The 27963-nt window shown below is 35.9% G+C and overlaps 1 protein-coding gene across 4 annotated transcripts; it reads left to right on the forward strand.

Annotated features, from left to right (window-relative positions):
* Nucleotides 1–356: 356 nt before the first annotated feature.
* Nucleotides 357–27963, forward strand: TMPO (thymopoietin). 4 transcript variants are annotated; one of them, XM_060025424.1, is made up of 9 exons: nucleotides 463–892; nucleotides 6952–7078; nucleotides 9320–9478; nucleotides 14884–14981; nucleotides 22910–23029; nucleotides 23129–23224; nucleotides 23640–23750; nucleotides 24782–24870; nucleotides 25651–27963. In XM_060025424.1, the coding sequence occupies exons 1-9, from the start codon at nucleotides 614–616 to the stop codon at nucleotides 25934–25936; spliced, it is 1365 nt and encodes a 454-aa protein (XP_059881407.1). In that variant the 5' UTR covers nucleotides 463–613; the 3' UTR covers nucleotides 25937–27963. The 4 variants fall into 4 exon arrangements, with proteins under 4 accessions (XP_059881410.1, XP_059881407.1, XP_059881408.1 ...); XM_060025425.1 differs by lacking the exons at nucleotides 22910–23029; nucleotides 23129–23224; XM_060025427.2 differs by lacking the exons at nucleotides 22910–23029; nucleotides 23129–23224; nucleotides 23640–23750 and having other exon boundaries at nucleotides 357–892; nucleotides 25651–27962.

The raw sequence follows: 27963 nt of genomic DNA on the forward strand, positions 1-27963 counted from the left end.
TCCTCGCAGCTGCCGTGAAATCCGGCCCATTCGCCGGCGACCGACCCCGGAGAGAAAGCCGCTTCGCCAGAGGGGCAGGGAGAGGAAACGGCGCACAAAAAGCAGTACGACTTGCCTCTTATCGCCATCCTAAGAGGAAGGATGGGGAAATGGGAAACAGAAACGACCCGCGCGACGGAGCTCCCGCCCAAGCGGCTTTTAAACTGCGTTTCCACCACCTCTACCAGAGCGCCGCGGCTAATGGAACCCGCGCGAGGCGTCCCGCCAATCACCGCCGCGCTTCCTACGGCCGCGGGCCAATGGCGGCACCCGTTCTTGGGGCGTGGGCGAAGAGGCTGCTCTCCCTTGGCCGTGGGGTGTGCGCTGGGGTTGGTGCGGACTCCTGGCTTGGCTGCACTGGGCCCCGCTTGTTCTGCAGGGGCTTTTGTGTCCGGCGTTGGCTTGGCTTTGTGTGCGCGAGTTTCCGCTGTGCTCCGTGGCGCAAGTCCCGGCCGAGAGCTGTGAGACTCGGAGGCGGTAGCGCGGCCCCCCACCCCCCCCGGGCAAGGAGCGAGCGCGCCGGCGTGAGCGGCGGGTGCAACGGCTGCGGGGAAGGGGATTCGCCGCCGCCGAGATGCCGGAGTTCCTGGAAGACCCCTCGGTCCTGACGAAAGAGAAGTTGAAGAGTGAGTTGGTCGCCAACAATGTGACGCTCCCGGCCGGGGAGCAGCGCAAAGACGTGTACGTGCAGCTCTACCTGCAGCACCTCACGGCGCGCAACCGGCCGCCGCTCGCCGCCGGCGCCAACAGCAAGGGGCCCCCGGACTTTTCCAGCGACGAAGAGCGCGAACCTACCCCGGTCCTGGGCTCCGGGGCCGCCGCCGCGGGCCGCAGCCGCGCCGCCGTCGGCAGGGTAAGGACGCACGGCCGGGGCCACAAAGGCAGGCGTTTAGCGGTGGGCGCCCCCCCCCAACCTCGCGCGCGCGCAGCCCTCCCTCGGCGGCGGGGCTATTCCCCCACCCGCCCGGGGGGCTGGCCTCTGGGTCGGCGGACGCCGGGCTCGGCCCCTTCGCCGCGGGCTCTCGGGCTCTGAGAGGGAAGGGCGCCGGAAAGGAGATCCCCGAAGTTAAGGCCGCGGGGCGCGCGTTTTAGCCGCGGTGTGTCGGGGGGTGTGAAGTTGGCGTTTGCTCTCGGGTTGCGAGCGGGTGATGGGCGCGCGCAGGCAGCTCTGTGTCCCTGGACGCCCGGCCGCTGGAGGTGGGCAGCTGAACAGGGACTTCCCTGCCCTTTTCGAAAGCCCTAAGGAGGGTCAGTTCGAAACGGCTACAGGTTACGTTTGAGCGTTTTCCCGCTTTATTAACAGAAATGACTAGTAACCGGGTCTCAGAGCGCTCCCTGGAGGGCAATTTGTGACATACTGATACCTAACCAAAATTTGAAATAAAGAAATTCCCGCCTTTTTATGTTTTTTGCATATGGAGGGCTTTTTGAACGGTTTATGTTTTTCTTGTTTGTGTTACTCCTTTCCAGCAGCAGGCCGTCTTTTGGCGGGGCAGCGTTACTCAAAATTAAACGAGCATTTTAAAATACACCTTTGAGTGGTTATCATAGACGCTCAAATATTTAAAAATTTTAGTTACTTAGGACTTGGGTTTTAGGGGTTTGGGGGGTTGTTTTTCCTTTTGGTGTATTTGCATGAAAAAAGGAGAAGCTTCGGAATCAGGAGAAATGTTTATTTCATGACATTCTGCTCTGTCATTGTTGCAATTTGGGATATCTAATCCCGGGTAAACTCAGATTGGCTCCAGCAAATGCATATTTCGTTTGAGAATAGTTGGGTTTTGTTCTCTGGGGTTTTATGTGCTATTAGTATGAATCAGCCTGGTTATCAGGCTACAAAGCATAATAGAATGTAGTTAAAACTAGTGACTGGTGTAAAGTGCAATGCTTTGTAAAACATTGAAAGTGGAATTTAGAGTTGTACTGATTACTAGTATAACTCAAAACGACTGTTTCTTTCAAAGTTATCTTAAGTTTTAAAAAATTTATCCAGTGTATTTTCTGGACTACCCAGATGGAAATGAAGGAAAGATATAATAGACACATGTAGATTTAATTAAATCTTAGCCTGGGCTTTAGAGAAATTGAAAACCTTATGTCTTAAATCGATGCATGGCACATAGTAGTGCCAAATAAATATTGGTTTGTTAAGTAAAAGATGGATCGCACCTTCTTGTTTCTCATGTCTTGTTTTTGAATTTGAAGAAAGCCGCTGTACTCCATAAGAAGAAATTTATTTTTGAAATAAAGTATATCCCTTACCTGTTTCTCCCCAACCCCTCTGAAAACGAAAGTAATATTCAAACTATTAGTAAAAATTTGGTTGAAAATGAAATATCTTCCATTTAAATCAGCACATTTTTTTTTAAGTCTTCTATAGAACCTTATGTTGGTCTCCTGTGCAAATGTATCATTCTTGAGCTGTGGAAGTATTTGGTTGTATGTTTATGACAGGATTATTCATTCTTATTTTGATGATGATTCGCTGTCGACAGAAACAGCTGTCTCGGTTTTGATGTTTTTCCTTCAACTTTTTCAAAGAGTGTATGTCCCGATCTACCCTGTGTTCTTTGGGGTGTAAGAAGAACCTGAATGTAAAATTTTTTAATTTCAGTTCAATTATCCAACATTTTTGAGTTCCTATCATGCGCTCTTAACTGCAGGAGTTTGATTTCTGCAGACCTGCCAACCACCATAGTTAATTTTTTAAGAGAACCTCCTATGTCCAGTAGCATGTATCTCAATGTTTGAATCCATATAGATATCAACTGTGTCAAAGACAGCTTTAAGTTTTTTCTACCTTGTGTATTTAAAACTCAAAAAAGTGTACCCTGGGTTGGGTGCAGTGGTGTCAACAACTTGAAAAAGCTAATAGTGGTAGTTGGTCACTAACGTCACTTTCCTCTTTAAAGCACATTAAGTAAAAATGAGTCCTAATTTAACTAAGGAGTCTGATAAATTTTTTTATCAGGCATAGGAAAAAAATATATTGAATTTATAAGAAGACAACCTTAGACCATTTATAATAATTGGTATATAAAATTATTCTCCTTTTATATGTACAGTGTTTTATGTTCTAGTCATTGTTAGCCCTATGTGTAATAACAATATAGAGTCACATTTCTTAAAGAATATTCATGCTCTAGGAGAAAGCCAAATTATGTTTGACAGTTTCAGATAAGGCAGATTTTTTTAAATGGTGAATTTTTAACATTTTAAAACAAACATTAACATGGATTTGGCCAAGGACATAGCATATACCTTCGATTTAAACATGGGTTTATGAAGAGTATTTTTAACTAAAGGAGAAATTGTTTCATTTCAGCCATTGCCATGGTCAGGTACACTTGATGTGATAGGGCAAAATATTTGCATGTTCAAAATTTGGTTTTAGTTTTTAGTTTTCTTATTTCTATGCTTTTTATGCATCTTGATGGTAACCAGTATTTTCCAGTGATGAAATTATCAGCATTGTCAACACAAAAATAAACGTTTACATACAGAGTTGATGGTCTGCCTTTTCGTTCAGGATGCAAAGCAGTGTAGCTGTTTGGAATCCATTGGAGCATAGCATTCTTGAATGGTCTGATCTGATGAATTATGAATTCTTAACAGGAAATATTTAATGACATGGAACAGAACAGTAAAGAGTGTGTTAGGTAGTAAAAGTTAAATCATAAATTGACCACTATATTCTACACTAAGGTGTTAAGTATACAGACTTCTGAATCAGAATTATAGATTCAAATTCCAGTTCTGCCCTTATTCAGATGACCTCGAACAAAGAGCATTGCCTATCAGATGCTCAGTTTTCATCTGAAATAGGAATAATCTAATAGCAACTTAGAGAATTACTTGAGGTTGCATTTGTGAAGATGTCTAGTGCTCAGCAACTACAGCACATGTTAGCTATTACAATATGTGATTTCTGAATTTTGTCGTTTTTATTTAACGCCAGAACAATACAGTGCTACCATAATGTATTCAGAAGTGGATGAGGTAAGTTTGTGAAAGTGATATGTACGTAAAGTCTGCTCAAATGTTACCATATAACTGGGTATGCAGATTGCCTGAGTTACCTGAACAACTTTGGACTTGTTTCCTCTCTTGTAAAATGGGGATATTAGTATCTATCGCATAGGATTTTTAGGATTCAATAAGTTAATACATATAAGGCACTTAGAACACAATTTGGTATATAAATGCTCAATAGAATCTGTTCTGTAGTAATAATTAGTTATACTTCAGCATCTTTGCTACTAATGGTAGGGATTTAAATAAGAGTGGTTCATAGGTGATATCACAGAACTTTTGGATTTTAAAGTTGAAAAAGAAATTAGAGATCATCTGGTAGTTGGGAAGAAACTGGAGAACAGTGCCTGGCACGTAGCTGGTACTTGGTATTTTGACCGAAGGAAACTAAGAGATTACATGATTTGCTTAAAGGAACAAAGCTCTCTGGAGGCAGAAATCATTACAACTAATGGCTCCTTCTTCCTGGTTGAAACTGCTGGCTTGATAAATATGTATACTCCCAATTTTTATTCTTATTAAATTTGATATTTCATAGAATGGCATTACTTTTCTGGAGCTTTTCTCCGTAAAAATAAAACTCAGGTGGCCCGTTATGAGCACCTGCTCTATTTGACTTACCTTATGCCAGTTTATTGGCCTTTACTTAAAATTTCCTTGTACAGCTGTAGAGTTTCAATATGTTTTAAGAAAATGTGAGGGAGTTGGTTTCCTGCTTGGATATGCTAAATCTTTGTTTTTTCTTAATAAGAAATTGGTTTTTTAAAATAAGTGGCTAATTTCCCCCTCACCAGATGGCACTTTGATTCATTCATTCAACAAAACATGTATCAGGTACCTATTCCTGTGTCAGGCACTCTTTTTAATTTTAGCTGCTTGGGATACAATATGACAGTGCTCCTGCTTTGTGTTACCCTCTTAAATGCTACATCTAAAATCACCTGAGCTGTACATCAAAATACAGATTGTCAGGCCCAATATTAGGACCCAGAATGGGGTAAGACTTTTTAAAATAGAGGCAACTTTTCCTGAAGTTTTGAGGTTTTGATAACAAACCAGGCTTAAGGACTATTGTTCAAGGAGTTTACCATCTGGAGAAGGTAAAACATATGTACAGATAACTAATAAAAAGCAGAATGTAGTTAGTGCCAAAGACAGATTATTTCTTGAAAACCTCACGCTGCTTCAGGAAGTTGAAATTCCTGGATGTTTGGTTGTAGGAGTAGGATTTGAACATTCTTATGGTTAGAGGGATTTTTTTCTTCAAGTAATCTGTACCTGACTGCTTTTTTTTCTTTAAAGTATTTATGTTACACAATGGGGTTTTTCTTCCCAACCTGTCCACACTTTTGGAATATTCAAGTAGGTCACAGGATTAGGTCTCTTTGATTAAAAAAAAAAGAGTCTTTTCTAAAGAATTCAAGGATTTGATATATAGAACTTTTAGACTCTGGGCAGCTATTTTGACATCAAGGTGTGAGTTGCTTAAGATTTGAGCTTAATGATCCTACATTAGTACAATATTAAAGCCTTCTGAAAGTACCCTTGGTAACTTTTCACAGACATTTAAAAAATTGTATTGAAGATTTCTCATGAGTTGACATCATTGTTCTTATTTTGTTCTTTATATGAAGTATTTCACATTTTTATTTGATTGAGAAACAAATTCTAATACATGACAAATAATGCCTGATTTTTCTTTCCCCCTCAGCATCACTGGAAAGTAAACAGCCCATACAGCTCTATGATTTTTTTTTTTCTTTTTTTTTTTTCTTTATTTATTTGGCTGCACCGGGTCTTAGTTGGGGCACGCAAGATCTTTAGTTGCAGCATGTGGGATCTAGTTCCCTGACCAGGGATCGAACCCGGGCCCCCTGCATTGGGAGCCTGGAGTCTTAGCCACTGGACCACCAGGGAAGTCCCCAGCTCTATGATTTTTGCTATTTTCCATAAAATATTTCTAGGATGCAGTATTGACTCTTCTGCCTTAAATAGTAATTTGGGCCTACATTGACTTTGATGTTTGTGGCCATTATTTAAACAGCCGTTTATATTGTCCTCTGATGGTTACTGGGATTACTGAGACATTTGTAAAGCTATTTGCCACAACCCTAAAAGCTAACCATACTTTTGCTCCCTTACCCTGTTTAACCTTGGAAGTTTATATAGTTTTTCCAATAAAGAATGCCATTGCTTAAATTATTTTAAAACCTGCCTTTAAAATTTTTCTCAAAGCTTGTTCCACGCTTTTCAGCTAGTCTTAGTGAAATGGTCATATAGACTATGTGTGGCAACAAAGCCATGTCAGAGGTGATATGTAGCCATAGAGTCTGACTTCCTTCATGAGTCAAAAACTGGCTTTTAAAGTCACTGTATTACAAGAAGAATATTCATTTGGGCTTCTTAAATTTTGATATGCTTGTTTAAAATAAATCATTTTTATATATAACATGTATTAACCTTTATGGTAAAATCTTAAACTTTCCTGGATTAATTTAAACTTTCAAGGATTATAGAAAAACCAGTAGTAAATTGTATTTACAGTTATCTGGATGAAAATGTTTAGACTCAGACTTTTTGCTCTTTTGAATTTTTGATGCCGTGACCTCTTTAGATAGTTAACCAAAATTGACTATTTTAACAGTAATATATAAAATTTGAGTTACTTGCTTGGCTTATTAGGTTTGTATAATTACAGCTGAACTTAGAAAATACTTTTGAATAATAAGTTGCTTTTAATTTAATCAAATTGCTAAGCTCTACTATAAGTCAACTTGAAGGTAAATTTGCATGTTTATTGTATGCAGTGTTATTTATATAGTATCAATAAATGAACATTTAAAAATTCATGTGGAAATGACAACTGGACTTCCTTTACAGAAAGCCACAAAGAAAACTGATAAACCCAGACTAGAAGATAAAGATGATCTAGATGTAACCGAGCTCTCTAATGAAGACCTTCTGGATCAGCTTGTGAAATATGGAGTGAACCCTGGTCCTATTGTGGGTAAGCTGATAAAATTTCAAATATCTTTTTATGAAGCAGTACCCCACACTGTTTTCCCCTCTTGTCTAGCAGGTAGAGTTTTCGTTCTAAGGACCAGTCTGTCATTAATCATTTATATGACCAGGACCTTAGTTTCCCTAACTATATAAATGAGGGAAATAAAATGAGAGAATTGAACTAATTAATCCCCAAGATTACCTCTGTTGAGATTGTTTCGTATTGTGCCCGTTGTCATACTACTTGATGAGACATATGGGTCTTATATGACAATTGAGGAAAATCTGAGGTAACATAGCTGGCCAAATTAATCCAAATCAGTAAGTTAGTGACAGACTTCTTAAAAGAACTCAAGTTATTCAATTCCCAGCGTAGTACCCACTTTCAGTTATCATTAAAAGTACCTATTAAAAAGTCTTGTTTTGATTGGAATTCAGGAACAAACTGAAAACTAAAGAACAAACCGAAAAGGAAAACTTTAAAGTAAATACCCTGGATTTTCATCATTTGGTTACTGTTAAGTCAGTGAGTTTGCAAGGCTGATTGTGCCTTAATTTTGGAAGGTCTTGGCAATAACCTCAAGATGAGAAAGTTCTATTTGATCTTCTAAGTTGTGTAAAAAAAAATTTTTTTTTTTAATTGACTGCATCAGGTCTTAGTTGCAGCACGTGGGATCTTCGTTGTGGCATACGGGCTTTCGTTGCAGCACATGGGCTTCTCGCTAGTTGTGGCACGTGGGCTTAATTGCCCCACAGCGTGTGGAATCTTACTTCCCTGCTCAGGGATTGAACCCACGTCCCCTGCATTGGAAGGCGGATGCTTAACCACTGGACCACCAAGGAAGTCCCTGTAAATTTTTGAATACTGTAGATTTGGGGGTTGTTTTTTACCTATAGGTGTAGTTGCAAATAAGAATTTAGAATATTGTCTTTCTTTTGTCTTATTTAATGTACGGCTTCCCAAGAGATGATAATAAGCCTATTAGTATAATTACCAACAGACATTTGATACCCTTTTTATATTTTTCATTTAAAATTACAAAAGGGAGGTGCTGAAGACTGTGTATTGTGTATTAACATACATTAAATTACATGTTGATATACCAGTTGTTTATTTTTTCCCCAGCTTTATTAAGGTATAATTGACAAACAAACGTTGTACATTTAAGGTGTACAACGTGCTGTTTTAATATACATGTACATTGTGAAATGATCACCATAATCAAGCTAATTAACATATCCATCACTTCAGAGTTTTCTTTTATGCATGTATATGTGGTGAGAGCACTTAAGATCTACCTTCCTAGCAAATTTCAAGGATGTAATACAGTGTTGTTAACTGTAGCCCAAGCTACACTTAGATTTCTAGAACTTATTCATCTTGTGTAACTGAAATTTTAAGGCCAGCGTCTCCTTATTTCCCCCTCCCCAGCTGTTCATCTTAAGACTACTTATCTGTAACATTCTGAGATACGTATTGTTTCTAAAAAATATGTTTATCATTTTATTCATCTTATAGAAATCAGGGAAAGACATATAGCTAGTGTAAAACAGAAAGTAAAAGCTATTTTTAGTTTTAAATTGTCATTGAAATGTTACTGAATTATTTATAATCAATTTTACTTTGCTATCTAATTGGCAAATCATTTCTCTTTGTAACACACATTTTCCGTAAAAGGTCATTTTTACTGCAGCAGTATATTGAAATATGATTTAACATCGTAAATTTACTCAGTGCTATGTGTCAGAGATACTCAGTTTTAAAAAATGTGACTTTTAGGACTTTTCCCATAACTAAATGGCCTTTATAGGCATATTAGTCTCTTAGAGTTGTGGGATTTTAATCATAATAATTCAGAGGAGTACACTCTGTTTATAAACATGATTTTTCTACAAAGGCAAGTACTATTAGTACTAGAGAAATTACACAAAGTTCAAAACTTTTCAGTCAGAGATACTCAGTCATACATGGCTCTTCAATAGGTTATCCATAGTAAGACTTAAATCAATCTATTATGTATTCTACCAAAAAAAAAAAAACCAGAAAACCATTGTTATAATCATTTATTAACATCCCAGAAAAACACCTATTTTAGAAAAGAATCCATTATGTAGTATTTTTAAGCATTTAAGTTTAGAAAAGGAAACAGTGAAAAGTAACACTTTAATGTTTCTAAAGCTAATGTCTGAGCTGGATCTTAAATAAGACAATACAAGTAATAAAGCAAATTCTGCCTTAATACAGGAACAACCAGGAAGCTATATGAGAAAAAGCTGTTGAAACTGAGGGAACAAGGAACAGAATCTAGATCTTCTACTCCTCTGCCGGCAATTTCTTCTTCAGTGGAAAATACAAGACAGAATGGAAGTAATGACTCTGACAGATACAGTGACAATGAAGAAGGTAAAATTTTATATGATGTTAATAAAGTATATAATCAAAAAAATCAAATTTTTTTCAGACTCATAAGACACAGTAACCATGAAGAAGATAAAATTTTAAATAATATTACCAAGATATATGTAAATTTTGTTCATATCATTAGAGTAGTCCTCCAAGTAATTTGATTTAAATACCTTTTGTTGCGAATTCTAAGAAACAGAAAAGTAGAAATGTCTAATTTTTTGTCACGTAAAATCACTCTCTATCTTTTTTGCTGCAAATTTCATCTTTCTAAGAGAAAAAAGTATTACAAGTAGAGACAAAGTTTCCCCAGTTATCCCTTTCTAAGTATCATCTCCAGAGAAGCAACCACTATCATTAATTTGATGATTATCTTTCCAGCCTGATTTTAAATACTTTTTCATATGCATCTGCCTAATACATGGTATTATCTTGTACTTGAAAAAAAATTTGTGTAAGTGATATGCTAAATCTTATCACTTGCTTTTCTTTACTCTGTTATATTAAGATCTCTTACTGATTTATTACATGTGTCTGATTTATTTCTCGTAATTGATATGTAGCAGTAGTATTTACATACGGCATGTTTTCTCTGTTCTCATATTGATAAGCATTTAAATTTATAGTTTTTGCTAGAAGATCTGATTTCAAGAAAACTTTATAGTAAATATTTTGACATGTTTTTAGTAGACTATTTTAAGAAAATTTGGCCATGGTATATAAATATTTTTCGAGTAGTACATGAAATAAACGACCTTTTAAAATTTATTTTAAGAACAACTTGACACTTACAAATTTTTAATTCATATGACTTGTTTGTTAATTTCATGACTATTTAATGACTCAAATTGTTTATATCTCCATAAGCATTGCCTGCCAGGGCACAGTCTGTCAAATTGGTTGTTCAGAATGTTCCTTCAACAGCACTATGTTATTAGCAAAGAGGCAAAGAATAGAATCAGCTTAAACACAAGTAATGCTTAAACTTCCTGCCTCTTTTGCCTCTACAGGAAAGAAGAAAGAACACAAGAAAGTGAAGTCCACTAGGGATTTTTTTCCTTTTTCTGAACTTCCAACTACTCCCTCTGGTGGATTTTTTCAGGGTATTTCTTTTCCTGAAATCTCCACCCGTCCTCCTTTGGGCAGGACTGAACAACAGGCAGCTAAGAAAGTACATTCTTCTAAGGGAGACCCACCTAGGGAACCTCTTATTGCCACAGCCTTGCCTGGCAGGGAACAGATGCAGAAGTTAGCTTCTGGAGGGAATTTGTTTGTTTCCTCCAAGTCTAGCCATGATAGATGTTTAGAGGAAAGTTCTTCGACATCTCCTCAGCATGAACTCGCTGCCATGTTGGTCTCTGCTGCAGCTTCTCCTTCACTGATTAAAGAAACCACCAGTACTTGCTATAAAGACATAGTAGAAAATATTTACTGTGGAGAGAAAAGTGGAATTCAACCATTATGTACTGAGGGGTCCCATGTTTCAGATCAGTCAGTTCTCTCCAGTGAAAGGAGGGCACTAGAAGAATCTGAGAGATCACAAGTAATTTCTCCACCACTGGCTAAGGCAATCAGAGATTACGTCAGTTCTCTGTTGGTCCAGGGTGGAGTAGGTAGTTTGCCTGGGACTTCTAGCTCTACACCCCCACTGGATGTAGAAAATATATGGAAGAGAATTGATGCACCTAATTTTCGAGAAACAGAATCCCTGTCTCCTCCACGAAAATTACCTAGACTCAGTGAAAAGTCAGTAGAAGAAAAGGATTCAGGTTCCTCTGTGGCATTTCAAAATATACCTGGATCCGAACTGATGTCTTCTTCTGCAAAAACCGTTGTCTCTCACTCACTGACTACCTTAGGCATAGAAATGTCTAAGCAATCACAGCATGATAAAATAGATGCCCCCGAACTATCTTTTCCCTTCCATGAATCTATTTTAAAAGTAATTGAAGAGGAGTGGCAGCAAATCGGCAGGCAGCTGCCTTCATTGGCATGCAAGTATCCAATTTCTTCCAGAGAGGCAACACGGATATTATCAGTTCCAAAAGTAGATGATGAAATCCTAGGGTTTATTTCTGAAGCCACTTCACCAGCAGGTATTCAGGCAGCTTCCCCTGAGTCCTGTGATAAACAGTTGGACTTAGCACTTTGTGGAACGTATGAAGCTGCAGCATCAGCATTGCAGATTGCAACCCATACTGCCTTTGTAGTTCGGGCTATGCAGGCAGACATTAGTCAGGCTGCACAAATTCTTAGCTCAGATCCTAGTCACGTGCACCAGGCACTTGGGATGCTAAGCAAAACATATGATGCGGCCTCATTTCTTTGTGAAGCTGCCTTTGATGAAATAAAAATGGCTGCTTATACCATGGGATCTTCCACTTTAGGTCGCCGGTATCTCTGGCTAAAAGATTGCAAAATTAATCCAGCTTCTAAGAATAAGCTGGCTGTTACTCCCTTTAAAGGCGGAACATTATTTGGAAGAGAAGTATTCAAAGTAATTAAAAAGAGTGGAAAAAAACACTAATAAAATTAAGAATAAAGACATCTATCTTATCTTTGATATGGGGAACTTGGCAGCTTTTCTAGGAATTTAAAGTACTCTTATGCCAGAATTTTCTAATGTCTTTTTAGTCTCCAGAATAGGCTAATTTCAAAGTGTCAAACTTCTACCAATTAAATTTTAGTATAAAAGTAATTGCCTACATATATCTGCCTTTTTTTTTAGTTGCACAGAAAGAAAGCCTGATACTAACAGTTTAAAGCTTTTCTAGATAGCATTTTTTCCTCAAATAGTTCAGTCTTTCCTATTTTAAGATTTTACAACTCTTCAAAACTAAGAAAATTCCATTAACTAGATTTAAGTTGAGTCTCCATGGTTTTAAATATTACTTAATATTTTATTACTTTCCAGAACTTGTCTACATATTTTCTCTTATTTTCTCACTTGTGTTGTTTTTTACTGATATTTACAGTATCGTTTGTAATAGTCCAAATCAGTGCAACTCAAAGTGCCAGTCTACAAACTGTTACTGATCCACAGATAAGATAAGTGTGTACCAGAATTTGAATCTAGATGAATGACAGGTTTTATTTTTGTGGTAAAACTTTATTGGTAGAGGAAAGACAGTGCGCTGATTTACATTCTGGCGCAAATGCCTTGTTTTTTCATGGACTGGTAGCAAGCAGTTGGTGGACTACACTTTGAGAAATACTGCTCTAGACCATAGTATTCTGGGATAGTGCATTCTCACCATCACTGTAAAACTATAGTCAGATGAATTAGGAAAGATGGGACTTTTTTTTTAATAAGTAACACTTTTAAGGTACGTTGTAATTCATGTATGATTAGGCTTAATCTAAGCTAAATTCTAAAAGCAAATTTGTTATTTTTTTTAAGTCATAAGAAATCCTACTATATCCCAGTTTCTGTGTGTCTATATAAAGCAATATATTATTCTCTGTTTTCATTTCTATGATTGTAAGATGAGAGAGTCTAACTGTAGAGGCACTTGATAATCGAATTTCTTTGTATTTTTATGGAAAATAGTAGTATTAATTATAAACAAAATATAGTCCCTTGGGACTTACAGCCACTACTATATTCTTAGACTAACCTATCCATCTTTGCAGCTTTCTGGGAGTAATTCTATTTGTTATTTGTCTTCTGAAATGTACATGTATACATGTACCTACTAAGTACTATGTGATTTTTTTTTAATGTATTACTGTAGAATGCTTTTGCAAATTCAATAAAGTTGTTAAATTTGAACAGTTTTGTGTGGTCTCCACAAACATGTTGTATGTGTGTTTTATTCTTAGAGTTGCAACAAGTTAGATATTTGTGGATGAACAACATCCCTTTTCCATTTCATCACTGAAACTCACTTGACATTCCAGTGGTTTAGCTGAACATATTCAAATTATTATTAAATGTTTTGGGTTTTTTTTTTTCCCTATTTGAGGACAATGGTTTTGGGGTGTCTTTTTTTTTCTAATTGAAGTATAGTTGATGAGGACCATGTTTTTATTGGCTATTGGAATTTAAGTTTGTAAGAGGAATTATTCTGTAACCAGATATCTTATTTGTTTAATCAATTTCTGCTCAACTACTACTGGGTTCTTTTTGCTTTCTGATTCTTAGGTTCTGAGTTAACGTAAGACTTTATAATGCTGAAGATTGTCCCATAGATAATAGAGCCATTAATAGAATTACTGGGAAGTGGGGGATGGAATTGATACCTTAATCCTAAATAAAGATGGAACTATTTGAACTAACATGGTAAAAAAATCACTGTTTATTTTTGGGAAACTTGCAAGTAGACTGGACTGACTGGTACTAGGCTAGATATTTAGCAAGACACATAACTATCTTGACTACTTTTTAGCACAACTGCATTGAATTCATGCAAAACTAAGCTTTTGTTTAAGAGTTGACTCCATTTCTGTGTCATAAGAAAGTAACTTTTTGGTAATAGAAGTTTTAGAAGTGACAACTGACATTAATTTTGCTATACTATGATAAATGGCCACAAAAATGTAGAAGCTAACTAAAATTTTTATCAAGTCTCTTGAAAAGTCTGGCCCTTCAAATGGTGATAAAATCAAAACTAGGAGAATGGGATATTGAAGCCTATGATAAAAGATATACGTATTTGAGTTGTTATGGTAATAACCATCATGGTGATTTGCTATAATATACATGCACTAGCTTCTCTTCCAAGAAATGGTACTTTATTATGGGGGAGGCTGAGGAGAAGTGACCTGTGGTTGGTTGTACTTTTCTGTGAACAAGTTTCTTCCATACCTCTTCAGTTGTACACAGGGTTTTTATAGTCACATCAAAAAAGGACAGACTTCTAAAATGCACTTATGTATAAACGTCATTGTACTTATTGTTATTAGTGGCTTGATACCATACAAGTTTTTTTCAGTCTTAAAATTCTCTATAGCTTTTTCCCTTCCATATTCTAAATTTTAATTTAATAACTAACCTTTGTTTATGTAGTAAAAATGCACTGTATGGACAAAAGAATGGTAACAACTATGTATTCTAATGTACTTTTCCCACTTCCTAATTGTTTTCAGTGAAAAGCCTCCATGGGTTTTTACTTTGTTTCAGGCTATTAGTCCCAGAAAAAAGAAAGAATAAACAGGAAGAAGTGGTGATCATATTAAGGAGTGGGGGAGATAAACAAAATGGAATGAAATAAAAATGGAAAAGAAAAGTTTTTAAAGACAGAAATTGCAGTTGACAAGTTTGGGTCTGTTGAGGTAGTACTAATATACAGACTTATTTTATGTATCAGTGTGCCGAAAAACCAGGGTTCCAGAGTAATGTTAGGATGACATTGTAGTTTATTGTGTGTCTCAGAGAGTAATGATTTCTCCGATGTTATTTCCAGACTCTAAAATAGAGCTCAAGCTTGAGAAGAGAGAACCACTAAAGGGCAGAGCAAAGACTCCGGTAACACTCAAGCAAAGAAGAGTTGAGCACAATCAGGTATCTTTAGCTTTATGGTCGCTGTATTCAGGTATAAGTAATCTTCTGACAACACTGATGTGCCTGGTCCCTGCCTTTAGTTCATAGTTGACACCCAAAATCCAGCACACTCGATAAAGCATTCATTAAATGGCACTAGAAATCTAAACTTTGTGTGTTTTGTCAGTAGTGTAGCCTGTGTTTACTGCAAAAGCAAGTGTTTAATAAATGTCTCATTTGTGTTTGACTCTATGCTAAGCATAGTTCAGAGCCAGTCATACTGCTTTTTAAGAGACATATTTTAAAAGGTGGAAATACCTAAGCAATTCTGATATAATAAAAAACAGGGGAGTGGTTTTATATTTGTGTCTTTGTCTCTAGATTTTTGACTTTGCTTTTATTTTTGCCTGTCTTATAATAATTCTGTGGCTTTTCCCTCAACTCTGAAGCTAGTCTGATCCTAAGACCACACTGTTTTCTTTCCTTATTCTAGACAAAAATTCACCTTTTTATGGGTGAGGCAAGATGCAGTTTTCCAAAAGGAAAATGTAGGAAACTAAGGGGAAAATAAGCACAGGAATAATGAACTCAGTTTACAGCGAACAAATTATTGACTAATCAAGCATTGATTTGGCTGACGATTTACAAGTCAGCTATCCCTAGAGTCATTTTCCTTACCCTTTTTCTGTCCAGCTGGAAGATTTGTCTAGTTGGCTATTTATCTTTTCCATTTTCTCTTTGTCATTTTAAAGTCGCACATCATCAGTGGAAGTATTCTTGATTTCTTAAGCCATGTGTCTTTCTTAGTTTGATGTAGTTAAGTTGAATTTCAGAACTATTTGTTAGAAATGAGCTTGGTGACTGTATGGAGAATGTATAGAGCTTTGAATGAAAGAAGATTTGGTTTAATATTGAACCAAAGACTGGAATAAATATTTTGTTGTCTTTTTATCTGGTGTTGCCAGGGAAGAGCTGCAGGGGCACACCAAAGAATAAGGAAATAACAGAGCAAGAGAAACTAGGAAAATCTGGTGAAGGACACTGAAATGGACAGACATGGAGAATCTTGGTCCATTTTATGTAGGCAAGATGGTATAGTGCTAGCAAGAATGCATTGACTTGTCAGATAAGAGGTTAAAAGGAGGGTGGGAAAATGGTTTTAAATATGGTTTAAGGTGTAATTGTTTGACCTGAGGAATCTAAACTGAGGGACAGGATAAATAGTCAAAGGAGAGAGTAGATTTAGGAGATGAGAGGCAGGATTAGACAACGGCCTTATTATACAAATTTTTTTTTTTTTAATTTTGGCTGCACTGGCTCTTCTTGGCGGCGTGCGGGCTTCTTCTCTAGTTGTGGCATGTGGCATTTGGGATCTTAGTTCCCTGACCAGGGATTGAACCCATGTCCCCTGCGTTGGAAGGCAGGTTCTTTTTTTTTCTAAATAAATTTATTTATTTTTGGCTTTATTAGGTCTTCGTTGCTGCCCACAGGCTTTCTCTAGTTTCAGCGAGCAGGGCTACTCTTCGTTGCGGTGCACAGGCTTCTCATCGTGGTGGCTTCTCTTGTTGCGGAGCATGGGCTCTGGGCGCACAGGCTTCAGTAGTTGTGGCTCGTGGGCTCTAGAGCGCAGGCTCAGTAGTTGTGGCGCACGGGCTTAGTTGCTCCGCGGCATGTGGGATCTTTCCAGACTAGGGCTCAAACCTGTGGCCCCTGCATTCAGGTGGATTCTTAACCACTGGACCACCAAGGAAGTCCCACAAAATTTAAGTCATATGGAAGAGTAAAGGGAAGAGTTTACTGACCCTTCAGTCACAGAACCTCAACAGCTGTCAACGTTCTGCCAGTTTTATTTTATCTTCACCTGCACCCTGCGGCGTTTTTAATTCCTTTGGTTTTGTTGTTTGTTGCTGAAGTATATTAAAACAAATCTCTGCCATCATCTCATTTCACACATTAAAATTTCAGTATATATCTCTAAAAGATTGGAGCTGATTTTTGTGTTTTTTTTGTTTTTTGGGGTTTTTTTTTGGTTTTTGTTTTTTTTGCACAGGCTCTGGACGCACAGACTCAGCAGCCATGGCTCACGGGCCCAGCTGCTCCGCAGCATGTGGGATCCTCCCGGACCGGGGCACGAACCCGTGTTCCCTGCATCAGCAGGTGGACTCCCAACCACTGCGCCACCAGGGAAGCCCTGGAGCTGTTTTTTATTTATATATATTAGATATATATGTTAGATATGAAAGAATTATTAATTTTATTTGGAGTGATAGTGGCATTGTGTGTGTGTATAAAACTTTCATATCTGTGTTCAAAGCTTTATACATTCTCCATACAATAATCTCCAGTTTCAGAAATGTCTCTTTTATGATTGAATTATTCAAATGAGGTTCCATACAAACTCCACATATCATTTGGTGTTTTTGATTTTGTTTTGTCTTTTTTTTAATTAATAAATTTATTTAATTTTAGCTGCATTGAGTCTTCATTGCTGCGTGTGGGCTTTCTCTAGTTGTGGCGAGCGGGGGCTACTCTTCGTTGCGGTGCACGGGCTTCTCATCGCGGTGGCTTCTCTTGTTGTGAAGCATGGGCTCTAGACACACGGGCTTCAGTAGTTGGAGCATGCAGGCTCAGTAGTTGTGGCACGCAGGCCCTAGAGCGCACGGGCTTCAGTAGTTGTGGCCCTTGGGCTCAGTAGTTGTGGCTCACGGGCTTAATTGCTCTGCAGCATGTGGAATCTTCCCGGACTAGGGCTTGAACCTGTGTCCACTGCATTGGCAGGCGAATTCTTAACCACTGTGCCACCTGGGAAGCCCTTGTTTTGTCTTTTAAGTCTGTAGCTATTTCCACTAAAACGGTTTTCCGTCCCTCCGTTTATTTGGTGAAGAAACTAGGTTAGTTCTCTATAATATTTCTCACATTGTGGATTTGGCAGATTGCTTCTTCAAGGGTCGTTTAATTTGCTCTTTCATACCCTGGATTTCCTGTAGACTGGGAGTTAGAACTATAGTGGGGCTGTGCAATAGACCTTTCTGTGATGATGAAATTGTTGTATATCTGCTGTTCATTAAGTAGCCACTTAATACTTGGAATGTGACCTGTATGGCTGAGAAACTAAAATTTTGATTTTATGTTATTTAAATTTAAATAACTACACGTGGCTAGTAGCTATCATTTTGTACAGCACAGATCTAAGGGGTTGGTTAGATTTGAGTTCAGTTACTTTGACAAGAATACTTCACAAATGGCGTTGTGGCCTTCACATTGCATCATTTCAGAGACACATGATGTCCTTTTGATGATGCTAAAATTAATTAGTAATAGGTTCAGGCGTTGAAAGCCTAATTCATCCGTTATAAAGTTCCACATCGCCCTTTCATTTAATGGTTATGAGAGCCATTATGATTATTTCCTAGATACGTTATTTCATTACTTCAAATGAAATAATGGATCTAGGAATTCTCTGATTCCTTTACATCTGTAACTGGAATTCTTTTATAAAGAACTTTCCCTTGTGAATTGCCTAGTTACCTTGAAATAAAATTCATATAGGAGAGCCAGGATAAATGCTTACATGCCTTTTATTTGCCAGTTATCAAGTTAAAGTGCTTTAGTCATTTTGAAAAACGATCAATAATATCTTTTTACTACTGTGGTTTTTATATATTTGATTTATGATCAATTGCAGTCATTATTCTTTTTTCACATTCAAGTTACTGAATTGAGTTGAGTTGATTCCTGTATCCTTTTAGTGACCCCATTTGTCTTTGATACTTTCTTGTTTGCTGGCACAATAAGAAGTCCTGGGCTGTATATTTCCGGCCTCTTATCAAGTCAGTCATTTTTCTTAAGAACCCCTTATCCTTTTAATAGAAAGTATTATTTGGAAGCTACCTACAGCCTGGATACTAGTGTGTTCATTCCTACTGGGTTGTCATCGTTCTAGGCTTTTTCAGTAGGTAAAGCTAGGAGTACTTACTTTTTAGAAAGAGAAGATAGGTCATGAATTCCTTAAATTTATGAATGCAGGCTAATTTCTAGGTGTCACACTTGTATCACTTTTCTCTTATGCTGAGTATCTTGGTTCTTAAAATAATATTGTTTCTTATGTAATTTTCACTATATATATGTTTTTAAATAACAGTATTACTATTAATAGTAAAGCTGCTAATTGTATCTTCAGATGGGGGGGCAGTTTTTCTTATGTTAAGGATATAAAATCAAAATACTGTGCTTAAAGTCACTTGAAAGAATTTTTTTCTTTCATATTTATTTTTTAATTTTTGAGAATATATATGTGGCTTCATTTGGGCAAAAGAAGAGTCAGAAATCTGGCTTCTATCTTTGTTCCTTCTATCCATAGGTTACTATTTTTATTAAGTTTCGGTTTATATTTTGTTTCTTTTTGAAAATATAAGTAAATAATAGATTTATATATTTATTTATGCTCCCCTCCATATATGAAAGACAGCCTACATTGCACATCTCTATTTTTCTGTTTTTAATCTAAACACTTATCCTGAGATAATGTCAAGATATAGTATAGCCTTCTTCCTCATTGCTTTATACCACTGCATGGTATTGCATTTTATGGATTTACTGTAATTTATTCAGCCAGTTTCTTTTTGATGGATATTTTGATTTTTTGTTATTGATTATTCAGTTATGTGCTATTCTGAATAATGCAAAGGTACACCAGTGAACAGCCTTTTTACCTGTGTTGTTTCATGTTTTAGCCAGTTTATCTTCAGGAAATCTAGAAGTGGAATTGCTGGGTAATTTTGCTAGATGTTAGCAAATTGCCCTGTGTAAGAGTTGAAGCATTTCACATTCCCACAAGTAATGTATGGGAGTACCTTTCTCTAATGGAGGAATATGATGCTGTTTTTTAAAAAAATAAAAGTTAATATGAATAACCATATTGGTCATGTTTTACTTAAATTAATAGTTCATTAAAGTAAGGTGGCTTTTAATTATCTTGATTATTTTTTTATAACCTAGTTAAAGCTTATATTTTTACTGAATGAGATTTATAGCCTCCTTTAATAACCCAGCTCCTGCATTCTCATGTGCCTCAACTGCCTGATGTCTTCTGAATAACTTTTTACCTGATAGGGTTATTTTGTTTCTTCTTCCTGTTGTCTCCAGGATAAATTGAGGACTTTCTATAGAACATCTTGCTGAAAATAGATGACACTACAGTCCTTATTTTGACCACAGAGCATATAGCAGTCGCATTACTAATTTTATGTAGCAATGAGTTTTTCTTTTCAGTCAATAATTGCTTGGTCCATCTTACTCTAAGTAGTTATAACACTGAATTGTAATTATGTTTTTTATTTATATTTTCTTCTCAGAGTCACTTGTTGCATAGTGAATTCTGGTAGAAAAATTTTTTTTCAGTCTTCAAGGTATCTTTTCTGGTTGTATGAAAGATAGTTTTCTGTGCAGATGATTAATTCTAAATTAGATGATAGGCAAGAACTAATAAAATTGGTTGACAGTCCTCAACCAAAGAATTTAATAAACCTGAGCAAAAGAAAGCATAAATGATTTATAGTTAAAAGTGTCCATCCTACCCCTGTTCCCAGCTATTTCCACAGGCAACCAATGAATTTCTTGTGTTTTCTTCCATGGGAGAAAATTTAAAATGGAACTTGGCCTTTAATTTCAAAGATAACTAATTAAAATGTAAACTTTTTTTTGTATTAAGTGTAATAGTTTCAATAGATGTTTGGTAAAATTTTTGATGAAGAGATTATTTCAGTTATTTATTCAGAATAAAACATAGCGAATGGAAAGTCCTGGAATTTGGTAGGTAACCAATTTTAAGGGAAAAGTATGTCTCTTCTTCCCCCCTCCTTACCTTCATGGACGTAGGTCAAATATCTAGGCTTTATATTGTATTAGTTGCATAACTGATAACTTTATTAGCCCTTTAAAGTAATGTTCTTTTTAATTCTTTGAGGAGTTTTTAAATACTGAGTATACATTGATAATACCAGGTAGACTATCAAACTAGAATATTTTTTAAATACTCTCATTGTTTTTATTGGCATTGAGCAATTGATTATTAAAGAGGAAGCAGTGTTGGAAGTAGTTTGAAAAAAATACTTGGCTTTGGGCTTCCCTGGTGGCGCAGTGGTTGAGAGTCCGCCTGCCGATGCAGGGGACGCGGGTTCGTGCCCTGGTCCGGGAAGATCCCACGTGCCGCAGAGCGGCTGGGCCCGTGAGCCATGGCCGCTGAGCCTGCGCTTCCGGAGCCTGTGCTCTGCAGCGGGAGAGGCCACAGCAGTGAGAGGCCCGCGTACCGCAAAAAAAAAAAAATACTTGGCTTTGAGACGCATCATAAGTCAGTTACATTATTCTCAACCCTGGCTGCACATCAGAATCCCTTCAGGAGCTACAAAATTTAATTAAGCCCAGGCCGGTCTAGAAGAGATTCTGACTTAATTGGTCTAGGGTGGGGTTGGGGCACTTGGTATTTTTTAAAAGCTTCCCAGATGATACTGTGCCACCGGGATTGAGAATTTAAGATTAAAACTAGTGTTCCCTTCTACTCAAATAATCAGGAATTTATTAATAAGCATCTATTATATGTGTATGTAATTTGTTTACAAATTTGTCTTTTGACTAACAATGTTTGCATTCAGCAAATTTTTCCTAATTGATAGCTGGAAAAGAAACCCAGAGATTCAGATTGTGAGTCAAAGGGGAAACTCTTATAAAGTCAGTTCCAAATATAGATAAATACAAAACCAGATGTATGAAACTATGTCTGTATCTTGTGGTGTTTTGGTAGTAATGCTTCCAGCCAAATAAGTGTACTTATTGGATGACTGCTCTTGTCCCGAGATAAGAGTAAAATATGTCTATCTTTAAAATTAATAGACACTAACTTAGATATAAAAACATCAGTTATCTACATAAAATATTAGCTTGAAAGCAAAAGTGATAGTATAAGCATATTCTAGTATAACTAATCATTGATGGATGTCCTCTTGTTAAAAGAATCATCTGGTAATAAAAGTTTCAAAAGTTGAATAACTTGATCCTTGGAATGTAGAATCTCAGACCTCACCCTGGAGCTACTGAATCAGAATATGCATGTTAACAAAAGCTTCAGGTAGAAGCACTAGTCTAGTGCTTTTCAAATAGTTATGTGAGGACTGCTAAATTATTTTTTAAATGAGGAAAAATCAGTCGACTTTTCCAAGGAGAAATAAATCTGGGACTGGAAATGGACAGTGGTCTATCCCTATTACCATTTTTTCTTTTTTTTTCAGTAGTGAGGAGTGAGTGGCACTGAGTCCTGGCAGCGACATTTTAGGCTTGCCTGTTCACAAAAAAAGATGACCATCAAGTTTTTGTTGCTGCTCAATTTTATTACCTGTTTCTAAGATGAGTTTGACACCTGGGAACTTTTAAGTCAGATAGCTGTGTATAGATTATTGAAACTGATTCTATTTAAATAGTCCTAACCGCACGACAAGAATAATGTTTAATCTGTGCTAACAATTACAAAATTTGTATTTTGTTTTAAAAGGAAACTGACTTGTTTTATATAACAAATGACTATCTTACAAGTCATGATCAGCCTGCTTTTTTGTTTAGACAGCTAGAGATGCAGCTGTGATACTGGAGCCAGATAGTAAACAGCAAGTCACAAAAGGAGCCAGTGATAAATTGATGTCTTTTTTCCCCTCTCACTTTTATCATAATATGTGAGCTCCTATAGTTGGACTCTAATGTATTTTACCATATTTTAAGTGTTTTCTTATGCCTACATATCTATTCAGTCGATACATTTGAAATAGTTTGAGGGCATAGCATTATTTTCAAATGCTGGCATTTGGAAACTTTTCATGGATTCTCAGTATGCTAATATGGCCATCATTATTAAGGTGTTTGATATTAGAATATGACTTTTTAATGTGTTGATGCTTGAATAGAGCTATTCTCAAGCTGGAGTAACTGAGACTGAATGGACAAGTGGATCTTCAAAAGGCGGACCTCTGCAGGCATTAACTAGGGAATCTACGAGAGGGTCGAGAAGAACTCCGAGGAAAAGGGTGATGCAAGGCTTATTGCTTAGAATGGGGTTCTCAGATTGGCAGGGTTTTAGTGGTTATTTTATATTTATTGTTTTTGTTTTGTTTTCAAACTAACAGGTGGAAACTTCAGAACATTTTCGTATAGATGGTGCAATAATTTCAGAGAGTACTCCCATAGCTGAAACTATAATGGCTTCAAGCAACGAAACTTTAGTAAATATGTTTCATAAACTATACAAGTGGTATTCTTTGTCAATTATCCTTTACTTAGAATTGGGGAGGTGGCGAATTTTGGCAAACCTCAAACACATGTTTTTAAACATATTTTAAGCTCATTTTCCCCATATAATTCTGAATTTTAGAAGTTTTCAGTGTAGCCACTTTAATATATATATAATTCATTGTGCAAGAATACTTAGTGTTATAAGGATACTTTTTTGCTAACATGTTTAAAGAATAATAAGGCTTCCTTCACATATGAAACACTAATGTATTTCTAGGTTCTTATGCCTAAATTTTTATTAAGGGAAAGTTTCAAATATTAGAGAAATCGACTATCATTTTTTCTTTTAACGTGTCTTTGTTATGTTTGGATAATTCTGAGTCTGAATAATTTGAATCTTGGCAGGTTGTCAATAGGGTGACTGGAAATTTCAAGCATGCAGCTCCTATTCTGCCAATCACTGAATTCTCAGACATACCCAGAAGAACACCAAAGAAACCATTGACAAGAGCTGAAGTAAATGAATAAAATTTAGATCGATGCTATCATTGATCTTTTAATGAAGAAATATTTATTTGTTTTTTGGAGTGGGAGGGAGCAGAGCTTTGTTGGGTGGGGATGTGTGTGTCTATTTATGTGCATATATTATCTTAAAGACATACTTTATTAGTGACAATGGAAAGTAATATCGTATGACATGCTAATACTATCCTCTTGCTACTACTGTGTGCCTCTTTAAGTTCCAGTTTTCAAGGGAGTGCTCATTTGTGTGCTGCTTGTAATATGTTCTCTTTGTTAAAATGGACGTGAGTGGAAAGTGTTACTTGGGCTGTGGGGGAAGCTATACTTACTACCTTTCATTGAAAGGTCAGATAATGGGACTTTAAAGTGACTTTGTATTATACTTGAATTGATTAACTCCTGTAAAATTAAGCTTTAAAGTACTAACTGCATGGATACATTATAATTTTAATGATTCTTTAGCAAAGATTATTTTGATCTGGGCATAAAGGTAATTTAGCAAAGCAATCAGGTTGTTTAAAAAATTATTTTATGTTTCTTAAATTAGGAAGATTGGATTGACTCTCTAGTTAAAAGCATATACTAAAATTTGTTAAAAGATCCATCTTAATTTGATATCTTCTATATTTGATCATTTATTTTATTACAAAATTAAGAGGAAGAAACAATGTACTTTTAATGTCAATGAAAAGCATTGGAGGGAACTTACACTGCCATATTAGCTATACTAGAAAGAAATAAAAAAATTTTATTTTTTGTTTTTTTTGTTTTTAACTTACTTGAATATGTGCCCCCCCCCCATTACAACATGAACATATCTTCACACTGAGGAAATTTGAAGAGAGCCATGGAAATGTATGGATAATTAAGCAATAATGAATTCAGAAATGGCAGTTGTAAAAGTTGGATAGATTTAAGTGCATTCTGTTCTCCAAAGCTTCTGTTTAAAATTATGTTCTAATTATTGCATATTTACACTAAATTTTAACTTCTGGTTGTTTTTTTGTTTGTTTGTTTCTTATTAGGTGGGAGAAAAAACAGAGGAAAGAAGAGTAGAAAGGGATATTCTTAAGGAAATGTTTCCCTTTGAAGCAGCTACACCAACAGGAATTAGGTATTCAGATACACTGAAACAATTATTTAGTGTATTCAATTAAGGCATTTTTATTTATTTGTTCCCACCTTTATTGAGGTATATTGACACATTAAACTATATATTTAGGGTATACAACATAATTATTTTATATATACATACATAAATGAATTCTAATTTTTAATTCTTCACAAAATTACTGTACCTCTGCTCTCATAAGTAAACTGTTCTTTTTGGGAGCACTTTAATTCTTCTAAGCACTAACTAGTTCATATTCTTGAAAGTTGAGTCAGTTTCAAAATTAACTTTGTTAAGCTGAAAGGTTGTAAATAAATCATTTACCTACTATTAATTCTTATTTTTAAATCTAAACTGAAACCTGGTAAGAAGGAAATCTGTTTTATTCCTGAGAGTCTCTCTTTTCTAATTGAAAAGACTGCTTTTAGATATCTGTTGAATTGTTTCCTGACTAAAGGAATCACAACCAAACTACCTTATTTTTTCCTCTTATCCCCTAAATATATTAGCTTGAAAAACCTTTAAGAAGGCAAATTTAGTGAATATTTATAATACTCTGAATATTATTTTCTAATAAAAGATACAAATCTAACTCTTTAAATGAAAAATGTATAGAAGTTTTTAAATAGGTTGACTGATCTCACTGTTGATATTATATGACAATTTTCTACTGTTACCTCAAGGAATGTGTTTGGAATTAGGAGTAATCATGTCATTTTATGTTATTTAAGTTATGACTTTATCTAATAGTTGTTTTTCTCTTCCTCCTTTCACTCCCAACAGTGCTAGTTGCCGCAGACCAATCAAAGGGGCTGCCGGCCGGCCATTAGAACTCAGTGATTTCAGGATGGAGGAATCTTTTTCGTCTAAATATATTCCTAAGTATCTTCCCTTGGCAGATGTCAAGTCAGAAAAGACGAAAAAGGGACGCTCCATTCCCATGTGGATAAAAATTTTGCTCTTCGTTGTCGTAGCCTTTTTTTTGTTTTTGGTCTATCAAGCTATGGAAACCAACCAAGGAAATCCATTCTATAAGTTTCTTTCTAATGACTCTAAAAAAGTCAACTGAATGATATCTCTTTGGCACATTCAGCTTGGTCTCCTATTTTTAATAACTGTATTAAAAAAATCTGTGTACACTTGACTCAAGAACAAAAAAAATGTGATTTCACCTCAGTAAATGTAGTATTCCATTGAAAAGCAAGCAAGATATATATAAATGGACTTCATTCAATGTTTTGGACTTCGGACTAGTAGGAGATCACTTCGTGCCATATGAATAATCTTTTTTTAGCTCTGGAACTTTTTTGTAGGCTTTATTTTTTTAATGTGGACATCTTATTTCTTTTTTGAGAAAAAATGTATATTGTTTTTGTGTATTTGGGAAACAAGAAGGGCAAAACGTGGTAGTATAATGTGAAGCTACACATTTAAATACTTTGAATTCTTACAGAAAAGATTTTAAGAATTATTCTCTGCTGAATAAAAACTAGAGACATGTGAAACGTGAAATTCGGTAAGAGAAAAAGTAACTTGAGATTGTAGTTTTGCTGACTGCAACAAAGTTTGATGGTGTTTATGGGGAAAAGTACAGTGATAATCTCTTCTGTAACTTTTATTAATAGTAATAATGTTATTGTTGTAGCCCTATTGTACTCACTTTTTAAAAGATATCTAGTATTGTGAATGTCCTACTTCGGTAAGACCCATTTAAATGTAGTTGATTTTTAGCAGGGATCTATCAGTGCAACTTACACATGTTTTAGAGAACTGTTAGCTGGCTGTACATGTTTTTAAAGACTGTTTAGCTAGCTATAAGGCTATAATTGGAAACTTGTACTTTTTATTTAAAGCAAAACATTTATTCTATCAATCCATTACCAAAATATTTTTTAGATAAATAGGTGTGTGTGTGTGTTTAGAAGTTAGAAATTTTAAACACCAGTCTTAGGTTCCATTTGGATTCATTATTGAATTATCTTCTGTTACCAAAAATGCATTTTGCCAAGTTTTTTTTGCCCTATATTTCCCAACTTAATTTGATTTGAAAGTATGTGCTTTTAAAAGCAAAAAGTATGTGCTTTTAAACTACATAATAAACTTTCCTTGGATACTCAATAGTTAATACATAAATTTTTAAACTCTGAAATTGAGGCGGGCATTATGATTTTTGTTTACTTTTGAAATGTTTATCTTTGTGGTTGATTAATTTTTTTTTTAGCTAAAACTTACCTCATGTATAACTTTGTTCGGTAAAGTAGTAGGTAATTGAAATTTCAGTAGAATCAAGTAAAACAAAAATTTCAATTGAATCATGTGAGTTTCAACTTTACAGTCATTGACAGTAAAGCACATTAAAAATGTAAGTTTTTTAAAAATATCTTCTGAAATAAAAAAGATACTTTTTAAAAAGGAAAAGCTGAAGATGTATATTTAGACCAACACACAAGTTTGATTTGCATCAGCCATAGTCTGATATTTAGCTTTTAGATATTTTGTAGACATTTTTCACTTTGCAGTTGACCAGAAATATTCGTAGGTCTCGTCTCTGCAAAGGCAGTGGGAAACTTACTCCTAGATCAGAAATGCTTGCCTCTCCAAGTAAAAGTGTTTTGAGATGAGCCACAGAGGGAGCACATTTTATTCAGCGTTGCCTCTATACAGTGATAGCAGTCTACTTTTACTTTTTTTGTTTTTAAACTTTGATTCCCATATTGCTTTCAATCTTTCGTTTATAATTAGAAATTGTGAGAAACTGCATTTAATGTTCAGAAATGTGGGAAGATAAATCAGACTTAATATGTACATGAGATCAATTTTCTAATAGGAAAGGTATGGTCCAAAATAGCAAAGTAGGACCAGGTAAAACGCGTAGTCTTTTTTTAATTTTTTAAATGTGTACTTGGTCTTTTGTCTGTGTCTGTTTTCTTCCACTAGAATAAATGTGTCCTTGATGTAAATGCAAAGCATTTCTTCCTGATTAAACTTGTAGATGTAGACTTTACAATTTAATTCAATAATAAAAAAGTAATTAACCTCTAGTTTTGTCATTGCAATAAATACTTTTCAAATAGCACAAACTGTAAGGTTTCCTGA

This window comes from Delphinus delphis, chromosome 11, assembly GCF_949987515.2.
Source record: "Delphinus delphis chromosome 11, mDelDel1.2, whole genome shotgun sequence".
In the NCBI taxonomy this organism is placed as follows: Eukaryota; Metazoa; Chordata; class Mammalia; order Artiodactyla; family Delphinidae; genus Delphinus; species Delphinus delphis.

What these genes read in the sequence shown, in the direction of transcription:
- TMPO (XM_060025423.1), top strand. Translation starts at nt 614, where the DNA reads ATGCCGGAGTTCCTGGAAGACCCCTCGGTCCTGACGAAAGAGAAGTTG. An exon ending in GCCGCGCCGCCGTCGGCAGG is followed by an intron (nt 893 to 6,951) that starts GTAAGGACGCAC and finishes CTTCCTTTACAG; the next exon opens with AAAGCCACAAAGAAAACTGA. An exon ending in GAACCCTGGTCCTATTGTGG is followed by an intron (nt 7,079 to 9,319) that starts GTAAGCTGATAA and finishes GCCTTAATACAG; the next exon opens with GAACAACCAGGAAGCTATAT.